Consider the following 23,588-nt stretch of genomic DNA (forward strand, 5'->3'; position numbering starts at 1 on the left):
CTGAAGGTTGCCAACATGCTATGTTATGAGTGAATTAGTTTAAAACAAATAATTAGTTTATATGTTTGAAAATGAATGCTTGGACAAGAAAAAAGAATGGATCAAATCTTGGATGAAACTAAAGAAGTGGAGATTTTTGAAATGGGACAGAGGTGGAGAAAGCAATCATCATTATCAGAATTAAGAATTTTAAGGAAGAAGAAAGAGAGAACGTTCAGAGAGCATGTGGTTTCGAGAAGAGGAAGAATTTTTGGATTAAATCCAAAAAGAACAGAGTGAAGAAAAAGAAAGACGAAAAGAGAGGGGTTAAGAAATTTGAGAAAGTTAAGAAGAAAAAGAAGAAGTGGAAGGAGCAGTGGGAGGAGAAAGAAGGAAAACACCAATAAGACAGAGAACAAAGGAAGTACTAAGAAAGAAAGTGAAAATGGCTGAACAACAAGTAGAATGTTTTTTTTCCTTTTGTAGATATTAATGGACCAAATTATTTTTAGAAATGAAGAGTATTCCATTAATTATATTAAATCAAAGTAGATGTAAATGAAAACTTGGAACACAAATATTGCAAAAATTAAAGTGGTATTAAGATAACTAAAAGGGTTATTCTTTGAAAGAGAAATTATATAAAATAATTTATAGATGGTATTTAATTCCAGAGAAAATAGTAAAAATGTACCCTGATGACGACAAATGTTGGATAAGTAAGGAATTGAGGGAATTTTTTATTATATGTGGTGGATATGCGAAAAAGCAAAGAAATACTGGAAAATGAATGTACAATAGGTATTGCAAGGGCAACTTTATTGCTATTGAAGCGGAAATGTGCAATAACTGAACATGTAAGAGCATCGCTATTGTCACTGGGCAAAGACAGTGGGACTGGTTTAACAATCAGAGAGGTGCAGAAGTTCATGTCTCATCGACATTGAAAGGCAGGAATCTGTACTGTTGTTGTATTGTAAGCACAAGCTGATGTCGAATGGAGGCTCAGCGATGCACCATGTTCATATTTCACTGACTCCTGTGTGCTCACCAGGTGGCCTTATAAGCTCTCAGCCTCCTTTCTCTGTCACATGGCTAAGAAAACAGACCTACGGGTGTTAGGAGAAGGGACTGTAGCTCAGGGGTAGAATGGCTGCTTTGCATGCAGAAGGTTCCATGTCCAATCCCTGGCAGCACCCCCAGGTTTCGCAGGGGGAAAAAACCCTACACGGGAGAGCCACAGACAGTCAGTGTCGGCAGTACTGAGCTAAGTGGACAAAGGTCCAACTGTTGAAGGCAGCTTCCCAAGCACTTTACAGAGTTGTAATCATAAAAAAGGCCCTTTCTCTGAACAATTATTATTTCCATAAGTGAGCTGTCCTTCCATCTAAATACTCGGAGTACTCATCTTCACAACATTCCTAGGAGGTAGGTAACATGGCAAGAGATAGAGAGGCCAAAAGTCAACTGGTCCCTAAACTGCTGAGAGCTAAAGTGATCCATTACGTCACAAGTATTTTTCAAATCATCAGGAATCTTAGAAGCATTACTGTGAACTCTCTATGGTTTTTTGCCTCTTGTGATGTCACTTCTGGCTTCTGAGAGACTGTTTCGGGTTCTGTTTCTAGGGCAACTGTCTGTAGTGATGAATCATCTGTTCCTCTTCCTCCACTGGCAGATATAGACAGTTGCCCTAGAAACAGAGTTGCAGAACCCAGAAGAGTTTTCCAGCCGTCTTCAGCCGCAGTACTCCAAATCTCCCACAGCAAGGCTGCAGACATTTCGTGGCACACCAATGGGCCACGGCACAACAGTTAAAAATGGCTGGTCTGGAGACAGCTCTGTACTCCCCTCCTCTTACCGGTTACAAAACCCACGGATATCCCCTTAGACTTCAGCTTTTGTTGTTACTATTATGAAAAATATTTATATACTGCATTTCAAGAAAAGTTCACAAAGTGATTAACACAGCAAAATCAGTGGGGGGAAAATGGTTCCCTGACCCCAAAGGTCTCCCAGTCTAAAAAGATGCAAAAGTGACACTAGCAAACAGCCACTAGAAAGGATGCTGTACAGGGCTGAATAGGACCAGTTGCACCCTAAATGCTAAATACAAGAGTTACCATTGAAAAGGTGCCTCTCAGCGTAGCCAGAGGGGCTGCAAAACACTAATTTTTGCATGGGGCCTCACTGCAACATGCAAGAGACCCCTCCCCCTTTCCTTTGTGCCATTCTGGGCTGCTAGACCATTTGCAGAGGCGCAGAATGGCTCTGAAGGGGAGGGGAGGGGCTACTTGCATGCTGCAGTGAGGTGCTATGCAAGGATTAGTGTTTTGCACCCCCTCTAGCTATGCTACTGGTGCCTTTTAACCCTGCTAGTAAAAACTTGCACATTCATAAGAAACCTTTCTGAAGATATTTTAAGATATTTCCTAACAGGATTCAACAGAGTGAATTACTTCAAGCCAATACATTAGATGTTTGTGAAAGTCAGGATGACCGTTCTTTCCCTTTAGAATTTCAGCCGATACCTGAACTGGATGTCATGAGTAGGTGGAATGACTCCAAGCCCACAGCGGCCATCATCAAATGGTGGTATGTCCTCATCCTTGTTCACCAGTTCCATATCAAAGTAGCTGAGCATCACGATTACAAATAATTTCAGTTCACTAAAAGCAAAGAACCTCCCAGGACACATGGAGGGTCCACCACCCCAGGGCATAATGGGATACTTCAGCTTTTTCCCATCCTTGTAGAACTCTTTCTTGGTGCCATCTGGCTTCACAAACCTGTCATATTTGAAAGTGTGAGGGTCAGGGTGAATTTCGGGATTCAGGTGCAGTCCTATGAAAGGGACAAGAAGCACATTGTCTCCTTTCCGGAGCATGTATTCTCTCCCATCGGCTGTTCTAAGGTCCATATCCTGCACCACACCTCGGAACATGAAAGAAGATGCTCTCAAGCGCAGAGTTTCCTCTATTGTGCTGTCCAGAAAAGGAGTTTTGATTGCGTCCAAGGACACTTGGATGAAGGGGCTGCCAGGCTTCACTTCCTGACCAGTCTCTTTTAGTACTCTGTCCAGTTCTTCCCTCACTGCCTTCATTGCTTCTGGATATTTCAAGAGATGCACAAGAAGCCAGGAGGTAGCTGGACCCGTATTCGCTTGAGATGCCCAGAAGAGAAGCAGCTGAAATTGAGTCCGCATCTTTTCCGTCATTCCAGTCTCAGCCATGCTCTGATCTTGCTCAGTCACCCAACTGCTGATGTTATCTTTGTGACCTATCTTTTCTACAGACAGCACGTCCCAGAAAAAGTTCCTCAAACTCTCTGCCTCTTTCTTACCCAAAGGATCCAGCATATCAAAAGCCAGCAGGGGAAAGATATGATCAAATTTCTTAAAATTTGCAAACAACAAATCCCACTGTGTTACTTTATGCTCCGTCGCATTTTCTTTGGTCTTCCCATCTTCACCTGGCTCAGTTCCAAACAAAGACATAACCGCAGCCTGGAAGATGGTTTTGTAGCTGAAGTTGAAGACTCCGTCCTCCTGCCACGACCTTTCCTTCCTGCTCGAGTCCTGACTGGGAAGCAGCACCGCCTTCAACTTCTCCATCATGACCTGGTTCAGATCAGTTAGACGCTTGCCTCTGAGATGCTTCTTGCTCATTGTTTGTACAACTTTATGATGACACTCAGTTGGCCGAAACCCAAATGCATTAAGCACGACCATTGAAGCAAAGGTATCAAAATCTAGCTTGTCTTTTGACTCCTTTATTACTGTTCCGTAAGTGTGAGGGTCCATCACAACATGTAAGTAATTGCCACCAAGAAGGACTGTGAAGATATTTCCATGTTTCTTCTGCATCCTTTCCAAGAACTCTACTGGGTTCTTCCTGAAATGTAACGCATGTCCCAGCCATGGGATGAAGCCTTTGTCCAGTGGGGGTTCCTTCAGCCTCCACTTGCGGAATACTCCAGCGATATTTAGCCCCCCAAGTACAACTGCTAAAAGAAATGCCAAGAAAGCACAAAGGATGATCTCCCAGACATTCATACTTGGTGTGCTGAAGGTAAGGCTCTGCTGTAAAGAGAACAGTGACTCCACAGCTCTGCTTATAAAGCAGCCCATCACATGTCACAGAAGGGCGAGACTGCCTGATTCAATTCCTGAGTTGGCAGGCAGCTGCTTTCCTCTCCCCGTAGTCATTACTGTCATTCCAGAATTCGCCTGCACCTCCTGATTATTACTGTGTTCCTGTTCTGGTCATTCACATACTTCCTAAAAATAAGGCTTTGTATTTCTTGGAAGGAATTTCTGGGAAACTGTATAAGAGGTGAGATTCTGGTACAGATGACATCTTTAGGATGTTCCACTGTAGCCCCTTTCTCTTGAGGTGCCGCCCTTTGTTCCCTTGTGTTGTAAAGAACACCCATGTGGGTTTTTTTTTTTGGGGGGGGGGGGGAGTAACTGATTTCCACTGGTATTGTTTTTCTCTCACCCTTGTTTTTTCACAACTAACTGATGACCATTTTTTTTTTAAACAAAGTTTATTTATTTATTACAGATACAGGTAAGGAAAATCGGTTAGACTTAGAGCTGGGACTACACAGGTTACACATGAGAGTATTGGCCATCGATTACAACATGCATTAGTCCAAAAAAAAATTAATAATGTCTACACATTAGTTGATTTAACTAAACAATCAATATTTTTTATCTAAAATTATCTATCCAATCATAAAAAGGCTTCAAATTTTTACTTATATGCTCTTCTTACCACTAAACTAATATTTAAAATAAAATATTTCTTATCTGATTCTTAGTTTCTGATATCGCATTTAAGAGGAATGTTTCCAGTTTAAATGGTAATACACACTTCAATACCTCCTGTAACAGTTTATATATCATTTTCCAATATTTCTTTGCTTTTTCGCATGTCCACCACATATAATAAAAAATTCCCTCAATTCTTTACTTATCCAACATTTGCCTGATGACCCAGGGTACATTTTTACTATTTTCTCTGGAATTAAATACCATCTATAAATTATTTTATATAATTTCTCTTTCAAAGAATAACCCTTTTAGTTATCTTAATACCACTTTAATTTTTGCAATATTTGTGTTCCAAGTTTTCATTTACATCTACTTTGATTTAATATAATTAATGGAATACTCTTCATTTCTAAAAATAATTCGGTCCATTAATATCTACAAAAGGAAAAAAAACATTCTACTTGTTGTTCAGCCATTTTTACTTTCTTTCTTAGTACTTCCTTTGTTCTCTGTCTTATTGGTGTTTTCCTTCTTTCTCCTCCCACTGCTCCTTCCACTTCTTCTTTTTCTTCTTAACTTTCTCAAATTTCTTAACCCCTCTCTTTTCGTCTTTCTTTTTCTTCACTCTGTTCTTTTTGGATTTAATCCAAAAATTCTTCCTCTTCTTGAAACCACATGCTCTCTGAACGTTCTCTCTTTCTTCTTCCTTAAAATTCTTAATTCTGATAATGACGATTGCTTTCTCCACCTCTGTCCCATTTCAAAAATCTCCACTTCTTTAGTTTCATCCGAGATTTGATCCATTCTTTTTTCTTGTCTATTATTTGCAATCTGTTCCTGCATGCTTGTCAGGGAGGAGTTTATTTGCTTCATTTGTTCAGATAATTTTCTGACCTGTTGCTTCATTCCACTTCTGAAATCCCACAACAAATCCATTAATAAGGACTGACTTTTGCTAACATCCTTTAAATTTTTAAATACCATTCTTATCAATATCAAATCAAGCCAATATATCTCTGGCTGTAAAAAACAGAGATAAAATGCTCCAACAATTAAAAAACAACAACCAACTCTCATTATCTTGTTTCACCTTCTTGAAGGGCTAATTTCCAATTTTTATATCCAAAAAGTGTAAGTCAATACTTCACTTCCAGTCAATAACAATGTGAAATCAGTCAAACAATTAAAGAGTCCCTGATGACCATTTTTAAAGGTCAAACACAATTGCAGCGCCAGCATGTCGGGGTGATTAGACAAAGCGCTGTTAAAGTGTTGCAGGACTGCTGTGTCTTTTGAATGAACACCTCTTCTCTCAGGTTCAGCTGGGTTAATGCTATACAGAGGTGTTTGTTTCCAGTGAGGAAACTAGGATTACAGCCAGAGACGCCCTTGGGCTGGCGAAGGGACACCCGCTGGCCTGCAGAGGCTGAATTCAGCCTCCGTGTTGACTTGGGCATGGAGCTTTCTGTTGGCCAAGCTTGGAAGACACAAGGCTCTGGCGTGGGTGGGGAGGAAGTGGGGTGAAGGGGAAAGGGAGGCATTCTGGGGTGGGGGAGGGTGAGCAGAGGGTGGTCCTCGGGGTTGGCGGACGGGCAGGCAGGAAGGAAGTGGGAAGCGGAGCTGGAATCATGCTGGATCGTAGCCCCCTTTCCTGAACAGCGCGAAGCGACTGCAAGCCGCTCCACTCTTCTCTGACTTATGCTACCTCTGGAGGGGGTGCATGTCCGAAGAGATCCATTGGGGCTGCAGTGGCTTACCTAGGGGTAAGGGGAGGAGCTTCCTTGCCTCCGGCTGAGCCACTTTGGGGCCCTGCCTTGTGCTGGATACAGCGCTGGCCTCCTGGCCTGCCTGTTCCAGCACAAGATAGGATTGCACTGGAAGTCTCACAGAGCAAAATGGTAAGTGTTCTGTCAGTGTTCTGCTAAGTAAGATAAATAACACCGTTTTCAAACACCTGTAGCTATTAATTGTAACTGGGGGCAGATGAATAAGCCTCTGATTTGTCCCCTAAATTCTCTCTGCTCTAGGATCACTAAATGTGGAAAAGAGAAATGATTTGGAAACTTTTCACAGCTGCTTGTAGCTCAGAGATGGGGAGATCTTTCTATTCTAGCTTTGAACATGGAGCTGTAATGACAAAGCTCACAGAAGCTGTTGGACTGGGAGAAAGGAAACGACCCCCCCCTTTCCCAATGGACTCCTTCCCATAGAATTTATGGAGCAAAGATAGAATTTAGATCTAAATAGAAGTGTTAGATGAGAAGACATCTTTTTAATAAAGCCACAGAAATGGTCAGATTGGCCTCTCTCCATTCATTATGCAGTTGTGGCTTTTGTATTGTTCTACACCAGTGGTTCTCAAACTGGTGGGTCGCGACCCACCAGTTCATAACACTTCCCCTTTAAGGGGTGGGGGAAGGGGAGGGGAGGTGAGGGGGGTGCTTTTCACTTACTTTTTAAATGTAGGGCTGCAGTAGGCTGCAGGAGGTGCGGGCAGTGCTCCCCATCAGCCATCAAAGTGGAATCAGCCATCAAAGTGGGCGCAAAGCACTTCCATTTCACAGGAGAATCTTTGCGCCTGCTTTTATTGTAGATTCCACGCCTCAGGGAGCACTGCGGAGGGCTGCACAGGGCTCCCCACACCTCCTGCAGCCTGCTGCAGCCCTACATTTAAAAAGCAAATGCAAAGCACCCCCCTTGTCCCCCTTAGCGACGTGATCCTGCGGATCGCTTCGCTGCCCTAGTTAAGAAGTTACTACTTAAGGAGATTCCCGCAAGAAGTTACAGAGGGAGTAAAGCTCCCTCAAAGTTTAATGATGTATCCTGTTCTACATCGTTAGATTGGTATCTGACATTACTATCAAGGCTTTAATTGGAAAAGTCCAGCTATTGTTACTTTGATAAGCCTTTGTTCTTACTTACAAGTAACTTAAATCTCATATTTCAGATGGATTTATTGGACTATTGCTTTGTTTTTAAACTATTTAAATCTCACTCTTCAATTTATGTTGATAACAGCCCAGTCCCTACCAAGTGAGGCGCTGGTAGAACATGTGTTCCACCTGTGTGCTGTTGCACAAACGCCATCAGCAGCTTTGTGACTGGTCAGTGTGCCAGGGAAAGAGCCTTCCCGCACGTGTCACTGGAGTGAAGGATGCCCACCAGACCACATAAGGCCAGTGCAGGGGCAGCAAAAGGGTGGGTGGAGCCCAGGTGGGGTCCCAGGTGGGATAAGCAGTGCTGAGGTGTGTTGTGTCCTGTCTCTCTTCCTGGGCCCAATCCACCTGCATAGATCAAGTTGAACCTGAGCCAGTGATATCAGTGGCACCCAGGGCTTTTTTTGTAATAGAACACACCGGAACGGCGTTCCTGCACCTTTTTTTATGCAGTCTCCGAAGGAAAAGAATGCATGGAGCCCTATGGAAAGTGAGTCGTAGCACTTGTTTACTCGTGAGTAGGTGTACTTGCCATAGTCTGTCAGAAAGGGCAGGCTGAGAGGACTCCAAGGACATCAGAATGATCCTGATCCAATGAATGCAGCCCCCCAAAAACACAAAAGGGAGAAGGAGGTCCCTGCCTCCCTCCCAGCTGCAGTCTATTGAGCTGTATGGAAAGCAAGCAGCCTCACGTCATGTTTACTCATGAGTAGGCAGATGCGCCTTGGCTGTTGGCCAGGCAAAGGGGAATGTGAGGACACCAGAATGGTCCCAATCCCATGGAGCTGGAGATACTCCAGAAGGCAGCCTCTTCCCCCCCCCCCCCACTAAAAAGGACAAAAAAGAGGCTACAAAGCCAGGAGGGTCTTTTTCTTGATATGCCTGAAATAGAAGAACTTTAAACTGGGCACTGGGGAGGACTGGAAATCTCACTGATTCTTTTTTTTTGGGGGGGGGGGTTATTGCAGGCAGGCTACAGAGTAAGCTCCATTGACCACTATGGGACTTACTTCAGAGTAGACATGCATAGGATTGGGCTCACAGGCTGCAATCCTACCCACACTTTCCTGAGAGTAAGCCCCATTGACCATTATGGGACTTACTTCAGAGTAGGCATGCATAGGCTTGTGCTCACAGGTGCAATCCTACCCACACTTTCCTGAGAGTAAGCTCCATTGACCACTATGGGACTTACTTCAGAGGAGACATGCATAGGATTGGGCTCACAGGCTGCAATCCTACCCACACTTTTCTGAGAGTAAGCCCCATTGACCACAATAGGACCACAAATTGACCCCAACAATCTTCAGAGTAGATTCACTTGGTGGAACAGGACTGGCTCCCCCTTATTTAATTATTTCTTTTAATTTAATTATTTATAATTATTTATTTTAATTTGCTTGATGATATCACTTCTGGCCATGACATCACTTCCAGTGGGTCCTGGACAGATTGTCATTCTAAAAAGTGGGTCCCGGTGTGTATTGGAATCTCGGTAGATCTGGAAAGGAGGTAGGCTGTGGTGTCAGCAGTGGCCCCTTTAAGGGTAAGGCCTGGACTTCCAGGGAGTGTGCTGCACAGCTGCAGCCACTTGAAGGCAACAGGGCCCTCAGGGATATAAGGAGCACCAGAGGCAGGAAGGGTTTGTGGGCAGCAGAAGGAGGAAAGCTTGAGGCAGGGGAGACTGGATTAATGGACTGCTGGTGGACTGATTGGTGAATGGACTTTGGAGACTGCTGGAGACACTGGAGTTTGGTGTGTGGCGTGTGGCTGCTGTGCCCAAGACCTGCTGAGGACCAAGGGTAGTGGAGTGGAGTGGAGTGGAGTGGAGGCTGCTGGCAGGAGAAAGGACATCTGCAGGTTGAACAGGTGAGCTACCCTGGAGGTGGGGTCCAGCAGGACTGCAGGGCAGAACCAGGGTCATTTGTTGGGGAAAAGAAGGGGAGCTAATTTGCTTAAATTGGGCATAATTCTCCAGGCAGAGCTTGGCCTTGGAATCTGGCAAAACAAGGTGCTAAAAGTTTGAGAACTGCTGCCATAAGTTGTTAGTAAGTTGACACAGGTGCGTGCGTGCGTGCGTGCGTGCGTGTGTGTGTGTGTGTGTGTGTGACTCTACAAGTTTTCAAAATCATTAAATCAGAATTTGGAGGAACAATACCATCATGTTTTATATCAGTCTATGCATAATTTTGTGCAGAATGCAGTGAAACAAACCACATTGAAATATCTGTGTTCTAACGAAAGGTACAACCAATAAACCAGTGGGGGCAGGGCAATGGTATATCACCATGCCCACCAGCTGGGGCATTGCCCTGCCCACTGCATGGGGTGATGCACAGGCCTCCTGCACCGGGTGATGCGAATCCTAGTGACGCCACTGGGGTGCTGATTCCAAAAATGGCATCAGTTTTCCCCTATCATTTCTAGTTTTGGAAATATGGCATAGTCTTGTCAGTGAATGGTTCAAGGAGCTTCCTCATGAGGAAGCCTATGCTATGGCCATTTTTGGAATCAGCAACCCAAAGTCATAAAAAAACCACCATAAATTTTGATAAAATGTTTTTCTGACCCTCAGTTTTGCAAGTCTTTGATATAGATTAAAGATCGTCCTGAACTATTTTTGATCGTGCTGAACTAATTGGCTGTCATGAGCCAATTTCAGGTAGGTCCCCATTCATTTCAATATTTTATTTTTAATATATCTGTATTCAATAGTGTTGAATGCCTTTTTGTTATCCTCTCTGTACGTGTTAATCACGTGTTGTCTAGTTGTATCTTATTACCTATTTCTCCAATAAAAATGGTTTAAAAATAAATAAATAAAAGATTAACAAGTTGTGAGTTCCTGCACCTTTTTTCTTTTTTCTTTTTTTTACAAAAAAAAACACTGCTGGCACCAATTTGTCCCAAAGTGGCTGCTGGGCCTTACCCAGGGGCAAGTGGACCACTGTGACCTGCAGCAGCCAAAATTCTCCCATGGGATACTGCATAGCCCATGCCAGTACTACTGCACCGCTATACATGAATTTAGTTTGGATTGGGCTCTGTATCTTACAGTTCGGGTTCATGTGTAATAATAGCCAAAAAAAAAAAAAGTGAGAGGAAATAAAGTCTCCCACTGCAGGGGAAGACCCCCCTAGGGACAAATCAGTGTCTGTTCAGCAGAAATCCCCTAAGCACATTGAGAAGGGAGGCAATAAAATCCCTGAACCTGCCAAGAAGCCCCGGGAAGGACCTTTGTTTCCAAGTAAACATCCCAGGAGAATCTTGGCCATGGAGAAGGTGCTGCTGGGTAATAAAGGGCACAAGCCTAACCAGGTCTACTCAGAAGAAAGTCCTATTGTGTTCAGTGGGACTTACTCCCAGGAAAGTGAGGTTAGGATTGCAGCCAAAGTGTGATATGAAGAGCTATGGGGAATTTCTGTTTTAGCTTCAAGCAGCTAATTGCGGAACAGGCTTCTAGGGTGGAAGCTCTCATGGTTGTTGCCAACTCTGTGGTTCGGCTGGTGTGAGACACCCTCACCTGGCCTGCCACAACCACATGCTATGGAAGTTTGTCCCGCTAAGCAAGCAGCATGTGAGCAAACATGAGATTCATTGAGGTAACACATTCCTCAGGTCTCCAGCTTGTTCCCGAATGAACACACACACGATTCTTTAGATTTTTGGAGAGGCAAACAAACAGGCGCCAGGAGAATTCAAAGAACTTCTTAGGTTTACTCGTTTGCAAACGGGGACCCCCCACAAACACACACACGTGGAGAGACCCCGGAGGATTACAATGATCCAGGTTTTATAGGGTAGTGTAGGTAGGGGAGGGGGGACAAAAGAGCACACAAAGAGAGCAAAACACATCCATGGCAAGCATGGGAATAACAGACCAACAGGCCCACAAACATTTGGCATTGTTATCAGATTAACATCTTGATCCTCAGGATGGCAATTCGATTGGCAATTTGTTTACAGAGATATCCATTACAAAGGATCTGGTACTCTATGCATCCCTTTTATTTGTTTATGGCTCTTATTTATGACTTTCTGTTTACCCTTGTGAATCTATACCACAGTTAGCCTGTTCTCTAAGAGGAATTTTAGATGCTGGCTTTTGGTCAGAGAAGAGCCTTGTGGGTATTTCATATTGTGAACTGGGCATCTTGGGATATTTCTATATTGTGAGCTGGGCATATTGATATCAAGCTGAAGGAATACTGTGGGTGACAGGATATAATTGCCTTTTTCAGCAAAGGCAGAATTTCACCAAGAGCAAACCTCTAAAGTGACTTAGGAGGAAACATCTGAGGAATTTGAAAGGAATCCAAAGGGAGGTGAGGAAAATTTTGCTGTAGGAAGAGGAGAGCAGTCTGCATGCCTCTAGCTGGACAGCAGATCCAAAATACACCTTTGCCTTCTGCCTCTTGTCTACATTTCGTGTTCTGTTGGGAGTCGAAACTCTCCATGCAGTTGGCAATGCAAATATGCCCTGGAGCCAGAATTGCCACCAAATCTCAATTTAAGCAGCATTGCAAGGTGACTTTGGACATTCCTGCTTGGAATAAATATTGGAGGAGTTTCAAGGGAAGCAGCGTTTTTCAGTAACACCTACTGACATCTCTCAGCGGTGAGGGGGAACGTCTTCTGACCCAAAAAGGTGAATTGTCCTGTGGAATTGATTGGATCCTCAGAGCCTGAGATAAGAATATTCATTAATAGTGTATTAATAATTATATTAATTATATTAATAATTATATTAATTCAGCATGAGGTCTGGTCTAGAGGGTAGAGCCTCCATTAGGCCAAAGATAAACATCAGAAGGTCACTAGTTTGAGGACACCAGCAGCTCCCTGAATGGCTGAGAATGGCGAGACCTTGAAGCAGCTGACAAGCCCAGCTGAGTGATTCCACCTGCTCTTGGTGTGAGCAAGAAGTGTCTTGGCTGCCCTCCATGTGAGAGATGGAGCTGCTTGCCAGCCAGTGGGAGAACTGGAGGCCAGAAGTGAGACCAGACCAGGAAGATCCATTCCGAAATGTTGTTGGTTCTTGAAAGAGAGAACTTCTATAATTGTAAAAATCCCCTTGAGGGATTTAGATAAATCAGAGGAGTAATCTGATGACCGGAAAGGTGGTATATAAATACCAAGTTATTATTGTTATTATTATTAATCAGTGCGCAACATCCCATCAATCTGTTATGAAACTCCATGTCATAAAGGAAGATGAAAACAGGTGGAGAATTTATAGGTATGGAGATGGCGGATGACGCAAAGCCTTGATTCAAGTGCCATTTGTGTTCATTGGATCTCTGGCTACAGCTGACATATTCAGAAATAGCCTGGAAGAGACCAGCAGCAACTTCACAATTCCAAAAGCATTCTTCAACACTCTGTTCCTGGACAGATGCAAGTCGTGGCCTTGGTGGTCTGCTGTTCATTTTGGTCCCAACTTTCATATGTATAACTAACTGCACATTGCACACGCACATGCACTCCTTTTTAAAAACAGCAGCTGCAGTGAAACTACAATTGGACAGGAGGGGGTTTTACTGGGGTACTGGGGCTTGCAGGCTACTATTTGCTGTGGGAAAAAGGTCCTATTAGTGTCTGCCAACTGGAAGTTTCTTTCTATCAGGCAAACAGTAGCCATGGCTGGCTCTCTCTCTCTCTCTCTCTCTCTCTCTCTCTCTCTCTCTCTCTCTCTCTCTCTCTCTCTCTCTGTAATCCACATCAGGAATGTGGTGGAGCAAAGCACCCCACATTCCCTAACCATGATCCTGATCCACAGGGGGCTGATCTGACTATTTTTAAAACAGTCAATTCCATCAGTGCGCATGTCATACTCAACATAATGTTTAGTGTGACCCTAGGCAGGTTTACTCACTGGCAAGATATGATACTGCAGGCTGGAGCATTTGTGCAGTAAGATTCCAGTCTTCTTTTTGATGCATGAAGCGGCAAAAGCGCAAACATACAGCACAAGAATGTCACAAAAGGGAATATGGTCAGTGGTCTTTTGCAAGTCCATTGCTGAGGGTCGTATTCAGCTGGTTCACAGAAGCCCTTGAAGTCCAAGGCTATGGAGTCAGAAAAACAAGGAAACATCACAACAGGCCATGTGCTTCACTCTCTCACATTCTTTCTATTCAAATCCTCCACCTGCTTTATCTATAGCTTCCATCTTCTGTAATTTAGTAAGCATGTGCTTAATCTTTGAGAGGACTATTTAAAGTTGACGTTAATAATAATAATTATAAGTGAAGCTACACGCACAAATTCATGGGGTGTGTGTGTGTCGTACTCTCATTTCTCACATGAATGACTCTGGGTGCAATCTAGGTCCTTGAATGGGCTGGCACAAGTCCCTTGTGCCAGCCCAATGGTGTAGCAAAACTGCCACAACCACTTTTGTGCCACCGTTCAAGCAGGAAGGTAGGTGGTGGGCAGGCCCGTGGGGGGTGGGGCCAGGATCTGGCACTTGTTCCAACCCCAGTCCTGAGCAGCCTGGAGCAACTCCAGGCTGTTCAGATTTGCGCCACCTCTTGTGGTGGTGCAGATCTCAGTAACCCCACTGGGGCTGCTGCGGCATTACCTTGAAGACCACCACTGTTGATTTGTGTTGATTGTCAAAAGCTGGGGAGGGGTGTCATGAAGGACTAATAAGAATGTACTTCCCCATCCAGTCCCTGGCATCTGTCAAGGCAACCAAGGCCATCTCAGTTCCAAACCCCTGCCTAAAGCCAGATTGAAATGGATCAGATAATCAGTTTCCCCTAGGACTCTCTGGAGCTGGGATGTCACTGTGAGAGAGAACCCCCAGAATTTAAAGTGTGTGAGCCCATTCAGACGCCTGTTTGGGCCTTGCTGTGAGCATAAGCAGAGTGCTTTGGCCAAAGTTAGGCCCTATACTTAGCTGCTTGGGTCAAAAAGACATTTTAAAAGAAGCCCCTTGAATGCCCTTTTGTGTCTGTGTTAAAAAAAAAGCAAGTCGTGTTGCAGCCTGCACCCCAAAAACAGGAAACAGCTAGCTAACTGCAACAGACAGGTGGTTAGAAGAGAAAAGAGACTTTTTCCAGCGTGCTTTTAGCCATTACAAGGAGGGGAAGAAGGGGTTTTTTACAGTAAGAAAGATTTTATATGTTTCTAAAATGCCATATTTAGCAAGAGCATGCTGGACAGGAATTGAGTAAGGGGCTGTGTAGGCAGAGACAAGCCTCACGTGATATGCTGTTTGCCAATCAAGAATGTATCCAAGGCCCTGCAATTTACATTCTGCCAGTCAGAAGTCTAGCCAATGCTTTGCAATAAAAGTTTGTTTTGTATATCAACTCAGAGCCCCAAGAAATTCGGGGTCACAGACTTTTGGAAGCTATTCCTCTGTGACCAGCAGCCGGCTGAAAGGAATAAAGCTTGTTTTCCTTGAAAACCTCCTGGTGTCCATTTTCATCCTTGCCTGTAACCTGCAACATCACCACCTGATCAATCACCTTGCCCAATAATGGGACATTTGAAACTGGCCGGAAATTATCCAATATGGTGGAGTCCAGGTAACGTTTCTTCAGAAGGGGGTTTTCTATCCGTTCAGTGCCATGCTGGGCGAGGATCAAGCAGGCTGGCAGACAGTCTCATATTCCAAAGAATCCTGTTCACATCCTCTGGATCTACAGGCTGTAAAGAAACCCAAAAGATATGATTGACAGGTACCCAAGGGACATCATTAGATACTCCCAAATTGTCCCAGCTATGAGTGACTTTACCTGCAAATTGCTTTGCAAACTCACTCTGTGAGCCAAGAGCAGAGCACTTTAAAATGCCTGGATATTCTGTTGCAGTTCTTCAGGTGACAATTCAACAAAACAGCTTCAAATGGAGATTAGACAGAGAAAGAGAATGACCTGAATTAGTTTAGAATGAGACTCAGCACCATTCCAGTAGGCCTTAATAAGGACAATGGATTTTTATGCTATTACAGTTAATTAACATTTGTTGTTGGCAACCTTCAGTCTCGGAAGACTATGGTATCGCGCTCTGAAAGGTGGTTTTGGAACAGCGTCTAGCGTGGCTGAAAAGGCCAATTCGGGAGTGACAATCCCTTCCACACCGGGAGCAAGTGCAGTCTGTCCCTTGTCTGTCTCCCTGGCTATGAACCTTCCTTCTTTGCCTCTTTGCCTCAGTCTGTTGGCAAAGTGTCTCTTCAAACTGGGAAAGGCCATGCTGCACAGCCTACCTCCAAGCGGGCCGCTCAGAGGCCAGGGTTTCCCACTTGTTGAGGTCCACTCCTAAGGCCTTCAGATCCCTCTTGCAGATGTCCTTCTATCGCAGCTGTGGTCTACCTATAGGGGCTTTCCTTGCACGAGTTCTCCATAGAGGAGATCCTTTGGGATCCGGCCATCATCCATTCTCACAACATGACCGAGCCATCGCAGGCATCTCTGTTTCAGCAGTGAATACATGCTAGGGATTCCAGCACGTTCCAGGACTGTGTTGTTTGGAACTTTGTCCTGCCAGGTGATGCCAAGGATGCATCGGAGGCAGCGCATGTGGAAAGCATTCAGTTTCCTCTCCTGTTGTGAGCGGAGAGTCCATGACTCGCTGCAGTACAGAAGTGTACTCAGGACACAAGCTCTGTAGACCTGGATCTTGGTATGTTCCGTCAGCTTCTTGTTGGACCAGACTCTCTTTGTGAGTCTGGAAAATGTGGTAGCTGCTTTACCGATGCGCTTGTTTAGCTCGGTATCGAGAGAGTGTCGGAGATAGTTGAGCCAAGGTACAGCCAAGGTACACAAAGTCATGGACAACCTCCAGTTCATGCACAGAGATTGTAATGCAGGGAGGTGAGTCCACATCCTGAACCATGACCTGTGTTTTCTTAAAGCTGATCGTCAGTCCAAAATCTTGGCAGGCCTTGCTAAAACGATCCATGAGCTGCTGGAGATCTTTGGCAGAGTGGGTAGTGACAGCTGCATCGTCGGCAAAGAGGAAGTCACGCAGACATGTCAGCTGGACTTTGGACTTTGCTTTCAGTCTGGAGAGGTTGAAGAGCTTTCCATCTGATCTGGTCTGGAGATAGATGCCTTCTATTGCAGTTCCAAAGGCCTGCTTCAGCAGGACAGCGAAGAAACTCCCAAACAAGGTTGGCGCAAGAACACAGCCCTGCTTCACTCCGCTTCGGATGGCAAAAGGGTCTGATGTGGAGCCATCGAAGACAACAGTGCCCTTCATGTCCTTGTGGAAAGATCTGATGATGCTGAGGAGCCTTGGTGGACATCAGATCTTGGGGAGAATCTTGAAGAGGCCGTCTCTGCTGACCAGGTCGAAAGCCTTTGTGAGATCTATGAAGGCTATAAAGAGTGGCTGTCGTTGTTCCCTGCATTTCTCCTGCAGTTGTCTAAGGGAGAATACCATATCAGTGGTGGACCTGTTGGCTCGGAATCCGCACTGCGATTCTGGATAGACGCTCTCTGCAAGTACCTGGAGCCTCTTTAGTGCAACTCGGGCAAGCAGCTTTCCTACAACGCTAAGGAGAGAGATGCCACGGTAGTTGTTGCAGTCACCCCTGTCACCTTTGTTCTTGTACAGCGTGATGATGTTTGCATCCCTCATGTCTTGAGGTACTCCACCTTCTCTCCAGCAGAGACAGAGGATTTCATGCAGCTCAGTGACGATGATCTCTTTGCAGTATTTTAGGACTTCAGCAGGGATGCTGTCTTTTCCAGGTGCCTTGCCAAAGGCAAGGGAGTCCAGGGCCACGTGAAGTTCTTCTAGGGTTGGTTCACTGTCAAGCTCTTCCAGCACAGGCAGGCACTCAATGTTGTTCAGTGCTTCTTCGGTGACTACATTTTCTCTGGAACATAGCTCAGAGTAGTGCTGCACCCAGCGTTCCATCTGCTGCGCCCAATCCTGGATGACCTCGCCTGTGGCAGACTTCAGAGGGGCAATTTTCCTCTGTGTTGGACCTAGGGCCTGCTTGATACCATCATACATCCCCTTGATGTTGCCCGTGTCAGCTGCTATCTGTATCTCGGAACCATAGTAATCTTGGAATCATAGTAATTAACATTACTATGAGATGATTGTTATCATTTGTGAATTATCACCATGCTTATCTTGCATTTGAAGCAGGTCACAAGCCTAAAGGTGCAATCCTGAACTGTAGACAGGCAAGATCAGACAGGGACTTGTGCTGGTCTTGTAGGCAGGGGCTTGTGCCGGCCCAACATTGTCGGGAAAGTGCCATAAAGCAAAACATACACCTGTAGTGGTCCCTTTTACGTGTACATGGGGTAACTCTGTCCTTCCTCAAACCAGTCTGCTTTCACTACCCTGAACTGTGGGCTCACAGATACCTTCCCTAAGACTCTTTTTCCTTCCACTCTTCACATGGCATAATTTGCAACGCGCTTGTTCAACATGGTTTGGAGAAGCTGAAACCTAATTCTTTGATCAATTCTGTTTGCCTCTCTTAGGACAGAAATCACTAAAGACCACAATAACAAAATAAGCTTTGCTGAGGAAGGATCAGCCTGGCTTCTGCAAGGGTAAGTCTTGCCTCATGAACCTTTGAGAATTAACTGGAAAGGTCAACAGGCATGTGGATGCGGGAGAACCTGTGGACATTACATATCTGGACTTTCAGAAGGCGTTCGACATGGTCCCTCACCGAAGGCTGCTGAGGAAACTCCACAGCCTGGGAATCAGAGGGCAGCTCCTCTCATGGATCCTTTGGAAAAAGTGGCTTCTCTACTTCATTTTCCCGAGTTTCATTTCTGAGAAACAGTCTTAGGTTACAAGCTACTCAGAATGGGGATGACTCAACCCAGTTCCAGTGAGTTTCCAAGACATGTCACAGCAAGCCAGGAGAGCAGGAGAAAAAGAAAGACCACAAGGATCTAAACGAAAAGGTTTTCCCCCTTTCTCCCACAGAATCCTACGAGATCCCAGGTGGGGTAACTCACAGCCCCATTCTATTCATTCCCCCACCAAAGCTGGTGCAGGGCGGCCAGACTGAGAAGCTTGGGAGAGGTAAGGAAAAATATTTTCCCTTACGGCTCTGTAAGCCCTTCTGTCACCAATGAGTCTCCTTGGACCTTTGTCAGCCCTTAAGCTCCCTGGTCTCCACTCCTTTCTCCCCACCCTGTTCCACTCACCCCACCAGCTCACCAGCAATCCTTTGCAGAGCCGGGTGCTGGAGCGGGACTCCTCCGCTGCAGCCATTACACATGGCGAATGCAAAACGGTGGCCGGCAGCCCCCTCTTCGCAACACCGTAAGGCCTCTGTGATGCTGTAACTAGCATTCCATTAGATGGTTAGATAGTGTCACTAGGCAATGAACATGAAATGGGACACCCTCTGAAAGTTAGTCCTAGATAGGAGGGCCTGGCGTGCTGTGGTCCATGGGGTCAAGCAGTATCGAACACAACTTAACAACAACAACAACTAGCATTATGACATCACAACAGGCCTGCTAGGATTGGGCCATCCTCCATTGCCAGCTGAGGGCCCCTGTTGCAACCTAAGAACATAAGAACATAAGAACAGCCCCACTGGATCAGGCCATAGGCCCATCTAGTCCAGCTTCCTGTATCTCACAGCGGCCCACCAAATGCCCCAGGGAGCACACAAGACAGCAAGAGACCTGCATCCTGGTGCCCTCCCTTGCATGTGGCATTCTGACATAGCCCATTTCTAAAATCAGGAGGTTGCGCATACACATCATGGCTTGTAACCCATAATGGATTTTTCCTCCAGAAACTTGTCCAAGCCCCTTTTAAAGGCGTCCAGGCCAGACGCCATCACCACATCCTGTGGCAAGGAGTTCCACAGACCAACCACACACTGAGTAAAGAAATATTTTCTTTTGTCTGTTCTAACTCTCCCAATACTCAATTTTAATGGATGTCCCCTGGTTCTGGTGTTATGTGAGAGAACCTCCATGGGGTTCTGCTTTTGTTTTCCCAACCAGTTAAAGGTGCAGTGACTAGTTGGATGTCTGCCAGCTTGTGCCTGGATTGAGTTTAATCAGGGGGTTGGTGAGGACCTTTGCAGGTGTAAAGCTTTTCCTTTGTTTTCAAAAGTTGGTTTTTTCCCAAACTCAGGTGTCCAGTGAGGTGGCCAAGGTTACCAAGGAAGACACCACATACTGTATGCTATTCCAGAAGGGTTTGGGGATGGAAGGTTTCATCTGTATTTTGGAGGCATGAAAACTCCATTTGGATTTAAGGAGTAAACAAGTCCCTGTTCAAATTCGGAACCTTGAACACCATAGATCAGTGGTTCTCAAAAGATTGTTTAAGGACAGGGGATGATTACATGGTTCAGTCAAAAGTATGGCCTTCTTGGCCCTGTGGTTCTGTCGTCACTTGCCATCAATCCTGCAACTAGACAAATGACTGGTCTGGCCCTTGTCGTCAATGCTCAGATGTGTGTTTTTTGCACACCTTGAATTAACAGGAAATAAACAGAGCTATTGAACATGAACCAGGAGCATCCCGGAAACTAGTCAGCTTGATGTCAATACCTAGAAAGATGTGGAACAAATTATTAAGTGGCGTGACTTGGAGCATTTCAAAAATAATGGGGTCATTTCTAGGAGCTGGCAAGGCTTATCAATAACAAGTTGTACCAGACTAAGCTCCTTTTCGATAGAGTGAGTAGATGATGGGAGTCCTGTGGACATAGTCCAGTCTCTAGGAAACTACAGATCGATATGCCTGATATCATTATCTAGAAAGATCCTGGAGCAAAGTATTAAGTGGCATACCTTTGAGCATTTAGAAAACAATGGGGTGATTTCTAGGATAACTAGTTGCACCAGACTAGTCATCTCCTTTTTGACAGAGTGACTAGTCTAGTAGGTGTCGGGAATTCTGGGGACATATCCTAGATTGCATGTGCGGAGTAGGCGGGAGTGGGAGGTGGGAACAGGATCCGGCAGTTATGACGGATCCTAGCCCCATTCCCGGACAGCATGGAGTGGCTCCTGACTGCTGTGCCACCTCTTCAGGTGGTGCAGATCCAAGTAGATCCATTGGGGACACTGCGGCTGTCCCTGGGGCAAAGGGAATTTTTTTCCCCTCGCCATAGGCCAAGCCTCAGCCAGCCCCAAACTTGCGCTGGATACGGCGCAGGCCTCCTGGCCTGCCTGTTCTAGCGCAAGTTCGGATTGCACAGTCTGTGAGCGAATGCTGCACTTGTTCTCAACCATATTCTTAATCCTTGGCCAATGGCCAGCCTAGCAAACCCCTGCTGTCCTGCCTGTCTCCTTCTACACGTTCAAAAGCAAAGCCCCAAACACGCTCTCGGATAAGGCCAGGAAGACTTCCATAAAGACAATGGAGGGGAAATAAAATACGCAGCACAAAGGCTGAAGATAGAAAATTGCATTCTGGGCTTGTGGGACGGCACTAGGCCAGCGTTGGGACAGAGTCTGGCCAGGAGCAAGGAGTCTGATCCTTTCTTATCCCAGGACACAAACAGAAAACGACAGGCTTGCCAGTTCAACCACCATCAGCTATGTAAACGGTAGCAACAGAACGATAAATGCTTCTGCGTGGCTCCTCACATTTCAATGTCACGTCTGCAGAATTAAAAAGGACTTCCAGAGGAAATGAAGCAAGTGAGACCGTCATCACCGTGGCCTTTGCGATTAGGCCTTTCAGCGCCCTGTTGCATTCCAAAGGGAGATAAGCCTCCCTGCCTCTCATGGAGGATGTGACTCTGACGCCTAGAAAGAATGGCGACAGAGGCCCAGGCTGTTAAAATGGAACGCGGCTTCGAGCAAAACACAAGCTAGACACACCATCAGTCAGGCACAATCCATTTTTCAACAAACACCTTGACCTGTCAAATATTGTGATTCCTGCCACGCAGTGTTAAAGCACCTCCAGCGAACCTCCATAACTCCGTGGATTGCCTTAGGCTTGGGGTGTCCCTTGGGGGGAGCTCAAAGACTTGGTGCTCTGCTGAGCACCTCTTCTGTTCTTGGACTGCTCCTGGTTCGGCCCTGCTAGGCTTGGTCATCCTGGAAGCTTAGCCTCAAGACTCTGAGCTCCCCAACCCCCCCCCCCCAGCCACCTGCTCCGCTTCTTCTGTGACACACCAAACCGCAGGTTCAACGAAGGGGATCCTGCTGATTAGATGGTTTTCCCCCCTTCCAGGCCAATCCCTCCACCTGCCTCTTTCATATACATCGACACACCTTTCAGTCTATCAGAGCTACCGCAGAAGGGCTTGTTTCTTTGTTTTTGTCCGTCTTTCATCATGAAGGGTAGAAGTCAGGAATTTTTCCCCAACCTCTGATATGAAGGAGAGTAACTCCGCTGTTTCCCCTTCTCTCCCCATCCATGTGATGGGTGCATGTCACAAGCCGCGTGTCACCACCATCACACTCTCAGGGCGGTGCATCAAAAGAAAGAAAGGCTGCAAAAGAAATGAAAAACAATTGCAACCCAGTCCTATCCCCAGCAGCGCCACTGGGTGCAACGGCTCCAAAATAGCTACCACTGAATCCAATGGCCCTGCCGGAACTGCCAGAGGTGTCCTTGGGGGAAGAGGACTGTCATCCCCTTCTCCAAGCAAAGGTGCCAGCCCTGCAATGGGCCTCCTTGCATCTGTGCCAGCTGTTTTGCTGGTGCAGACGGGAGGATCTCCGTGTTGGGCTCTTCAGCCTGACACAGAGGAAAGGATCCTGGGGAGCAAGGCTCCTCCAGTTCCACTTCCCTCCCGGGCTGGTTCCTCCCCACACCCCGCAAACCTGCACCATCACCCGGCAGGCAAACTTACCACACGGGTGCAACGAGTTGTCAGCACGGCACTGAGGCCCAACTGCTGCTGGCCTAATGCCAGCTCTCCCTCCTCTTCGGGTGTCGCTGACATGCCCTGAAGCATGTTTGCAACACCCATCACCAATGCTGGAGCTCAGCAGAGAGCTTGGTTGCAGAAAAGGGAGCATTTCTACATCATCACATCATCGTGACTTGGTTCTTCTCCTCCCTCCTCTCTCTCAAGACAGTATCACTCTGGTAAGTTGCAGAGTACTGTAGAGAGAGCTATTTCCATTGCCTCTGCTTGACTGTATCGCCTTTCCTCTGTCCTGATGTTGTAGGGCAGTGTTTCTCAAACTGTGGGTCATGAGCCAATTTCAGGTGGGTTCCCATTCATTTCAATATTTTATATTTACTATATTAGACTTGATGCTTCCATGGTATGTGACTGCATCTGGGGAAATGTTGCAGACCTGTACTTTGAACAGGCTATACTCTATATCAGTGATGGTGAACCTTTTAGAGACCGAGTGCCCAAACTGCAACCCAAAACCCACTTATTTATCGCAAAGTGCCAACACAGCAATTTAACCTGAATACTGAGGTTTTAGTTTAGAAAAAACAACTCATACATTAACATCTTTTACCTACTATTACTTGTAACCCGTAAGGAACTTTTCCTCTAGAAAATTTGTCCAATCCCTCCTTAAAGGCATCTAGGCAAGTTGTCATCACTGCTTCCTGTGGCAAAGAGTTCCACAGACTAATTACATGCTGCGTAAGGAAATATTGGCAGGGAAGGGGTGGCTGCAAGACCTTACCGCTGCTCATTTTCTCAAACAAGAAAAAAAATGTTTTTTAAAGCCCCACCCACAGAAGTGGGCTCTAAGGCTGCAATCCCAGCCACTCTTTCCTAGGAGTAAGCCTCATTGACTCTAATGAGGCTTACTTCTGAGTAGGCATGCACAGGAGCAGGCTCCAAGGCTGCAATCCCGGCCACTCTTTCCTGGGAGTAAGTCTCATCAACTCTAATGGGGCTGGTTGGATGGCTGCATCGTGCTGTATTTCATGCTCACAGCTATGTGAAATTGTGCATGCACTTCTTTTCCAATAGGATTGGAGAAGCAATTCCGTGGTTTACC

At 45.7% G+C, this 23,588-nt stretch overlaps 1 protein-coding gene and 1 long non-coding RNA gene across 3 annotated transcripts; both read right to left on the bottom strand.

Annotated features, from left to right (window-relative positions):
* Positions 1–657: 657 nt before the first annotated feature.
* On the bottom strand, positions 658–4,080 carry LOC136651137 (7-alpha-hydroxycholest-4-en-3-one 12-alpha-hydroxylase-like). The gene has a single exon (XM_066627304.1). The coding sequence runs from the start codon at positions 4,031–4,033 to the stop codon at positions 2,492–2,494; it is 1,542 nt and encodes a 513-aa protein (XP_066483401.1). The 5' UTR covers positions 4,034–4,080; the 3' UTR covers positions 658–2,491.
* A 449-nt stretch (positions 4,081–4,529) lies between these two features.
* Positions 4,530–22,596, bottom strand: LOC136651140 (uncharacterized). 2 transcript variants are annotated; one of them, XR_010794500.1, is made up of 3 exons: positions 22,466–22,596; positions 13,568–15,351; positions 4,530–5,669 (listed from the first exon to the last, which is right to left on the bottom strand). It is a non-coding gene; the product is annotated as an uncharacterized lncRNA (long non-coding RNA). The 2 variants fall into 2 exon arrangements; XR_010794499.1 differs by lacking the exon at positions 4,530–5,669 and having other exon boundaries at positions 11,390–15,351.
* Positions 22,597–23,588: the final 992 nt, after the last annotated feature.

This window comes from Tiliqua scincoides, chromosome 5 (genome assembly GCF_035046505.1).
Source record: "Tiliqua scincoides isolate rTilSci1 chromosome 5, rTilSci1.hap2, whole genome shotgun sequence".
Lineage (NCBI taxonomy): Eukaryota > Metazoa > Chordata > Lepidosauria > Squamata > Scincidae > Tiliqua > Tiliqua scincoides.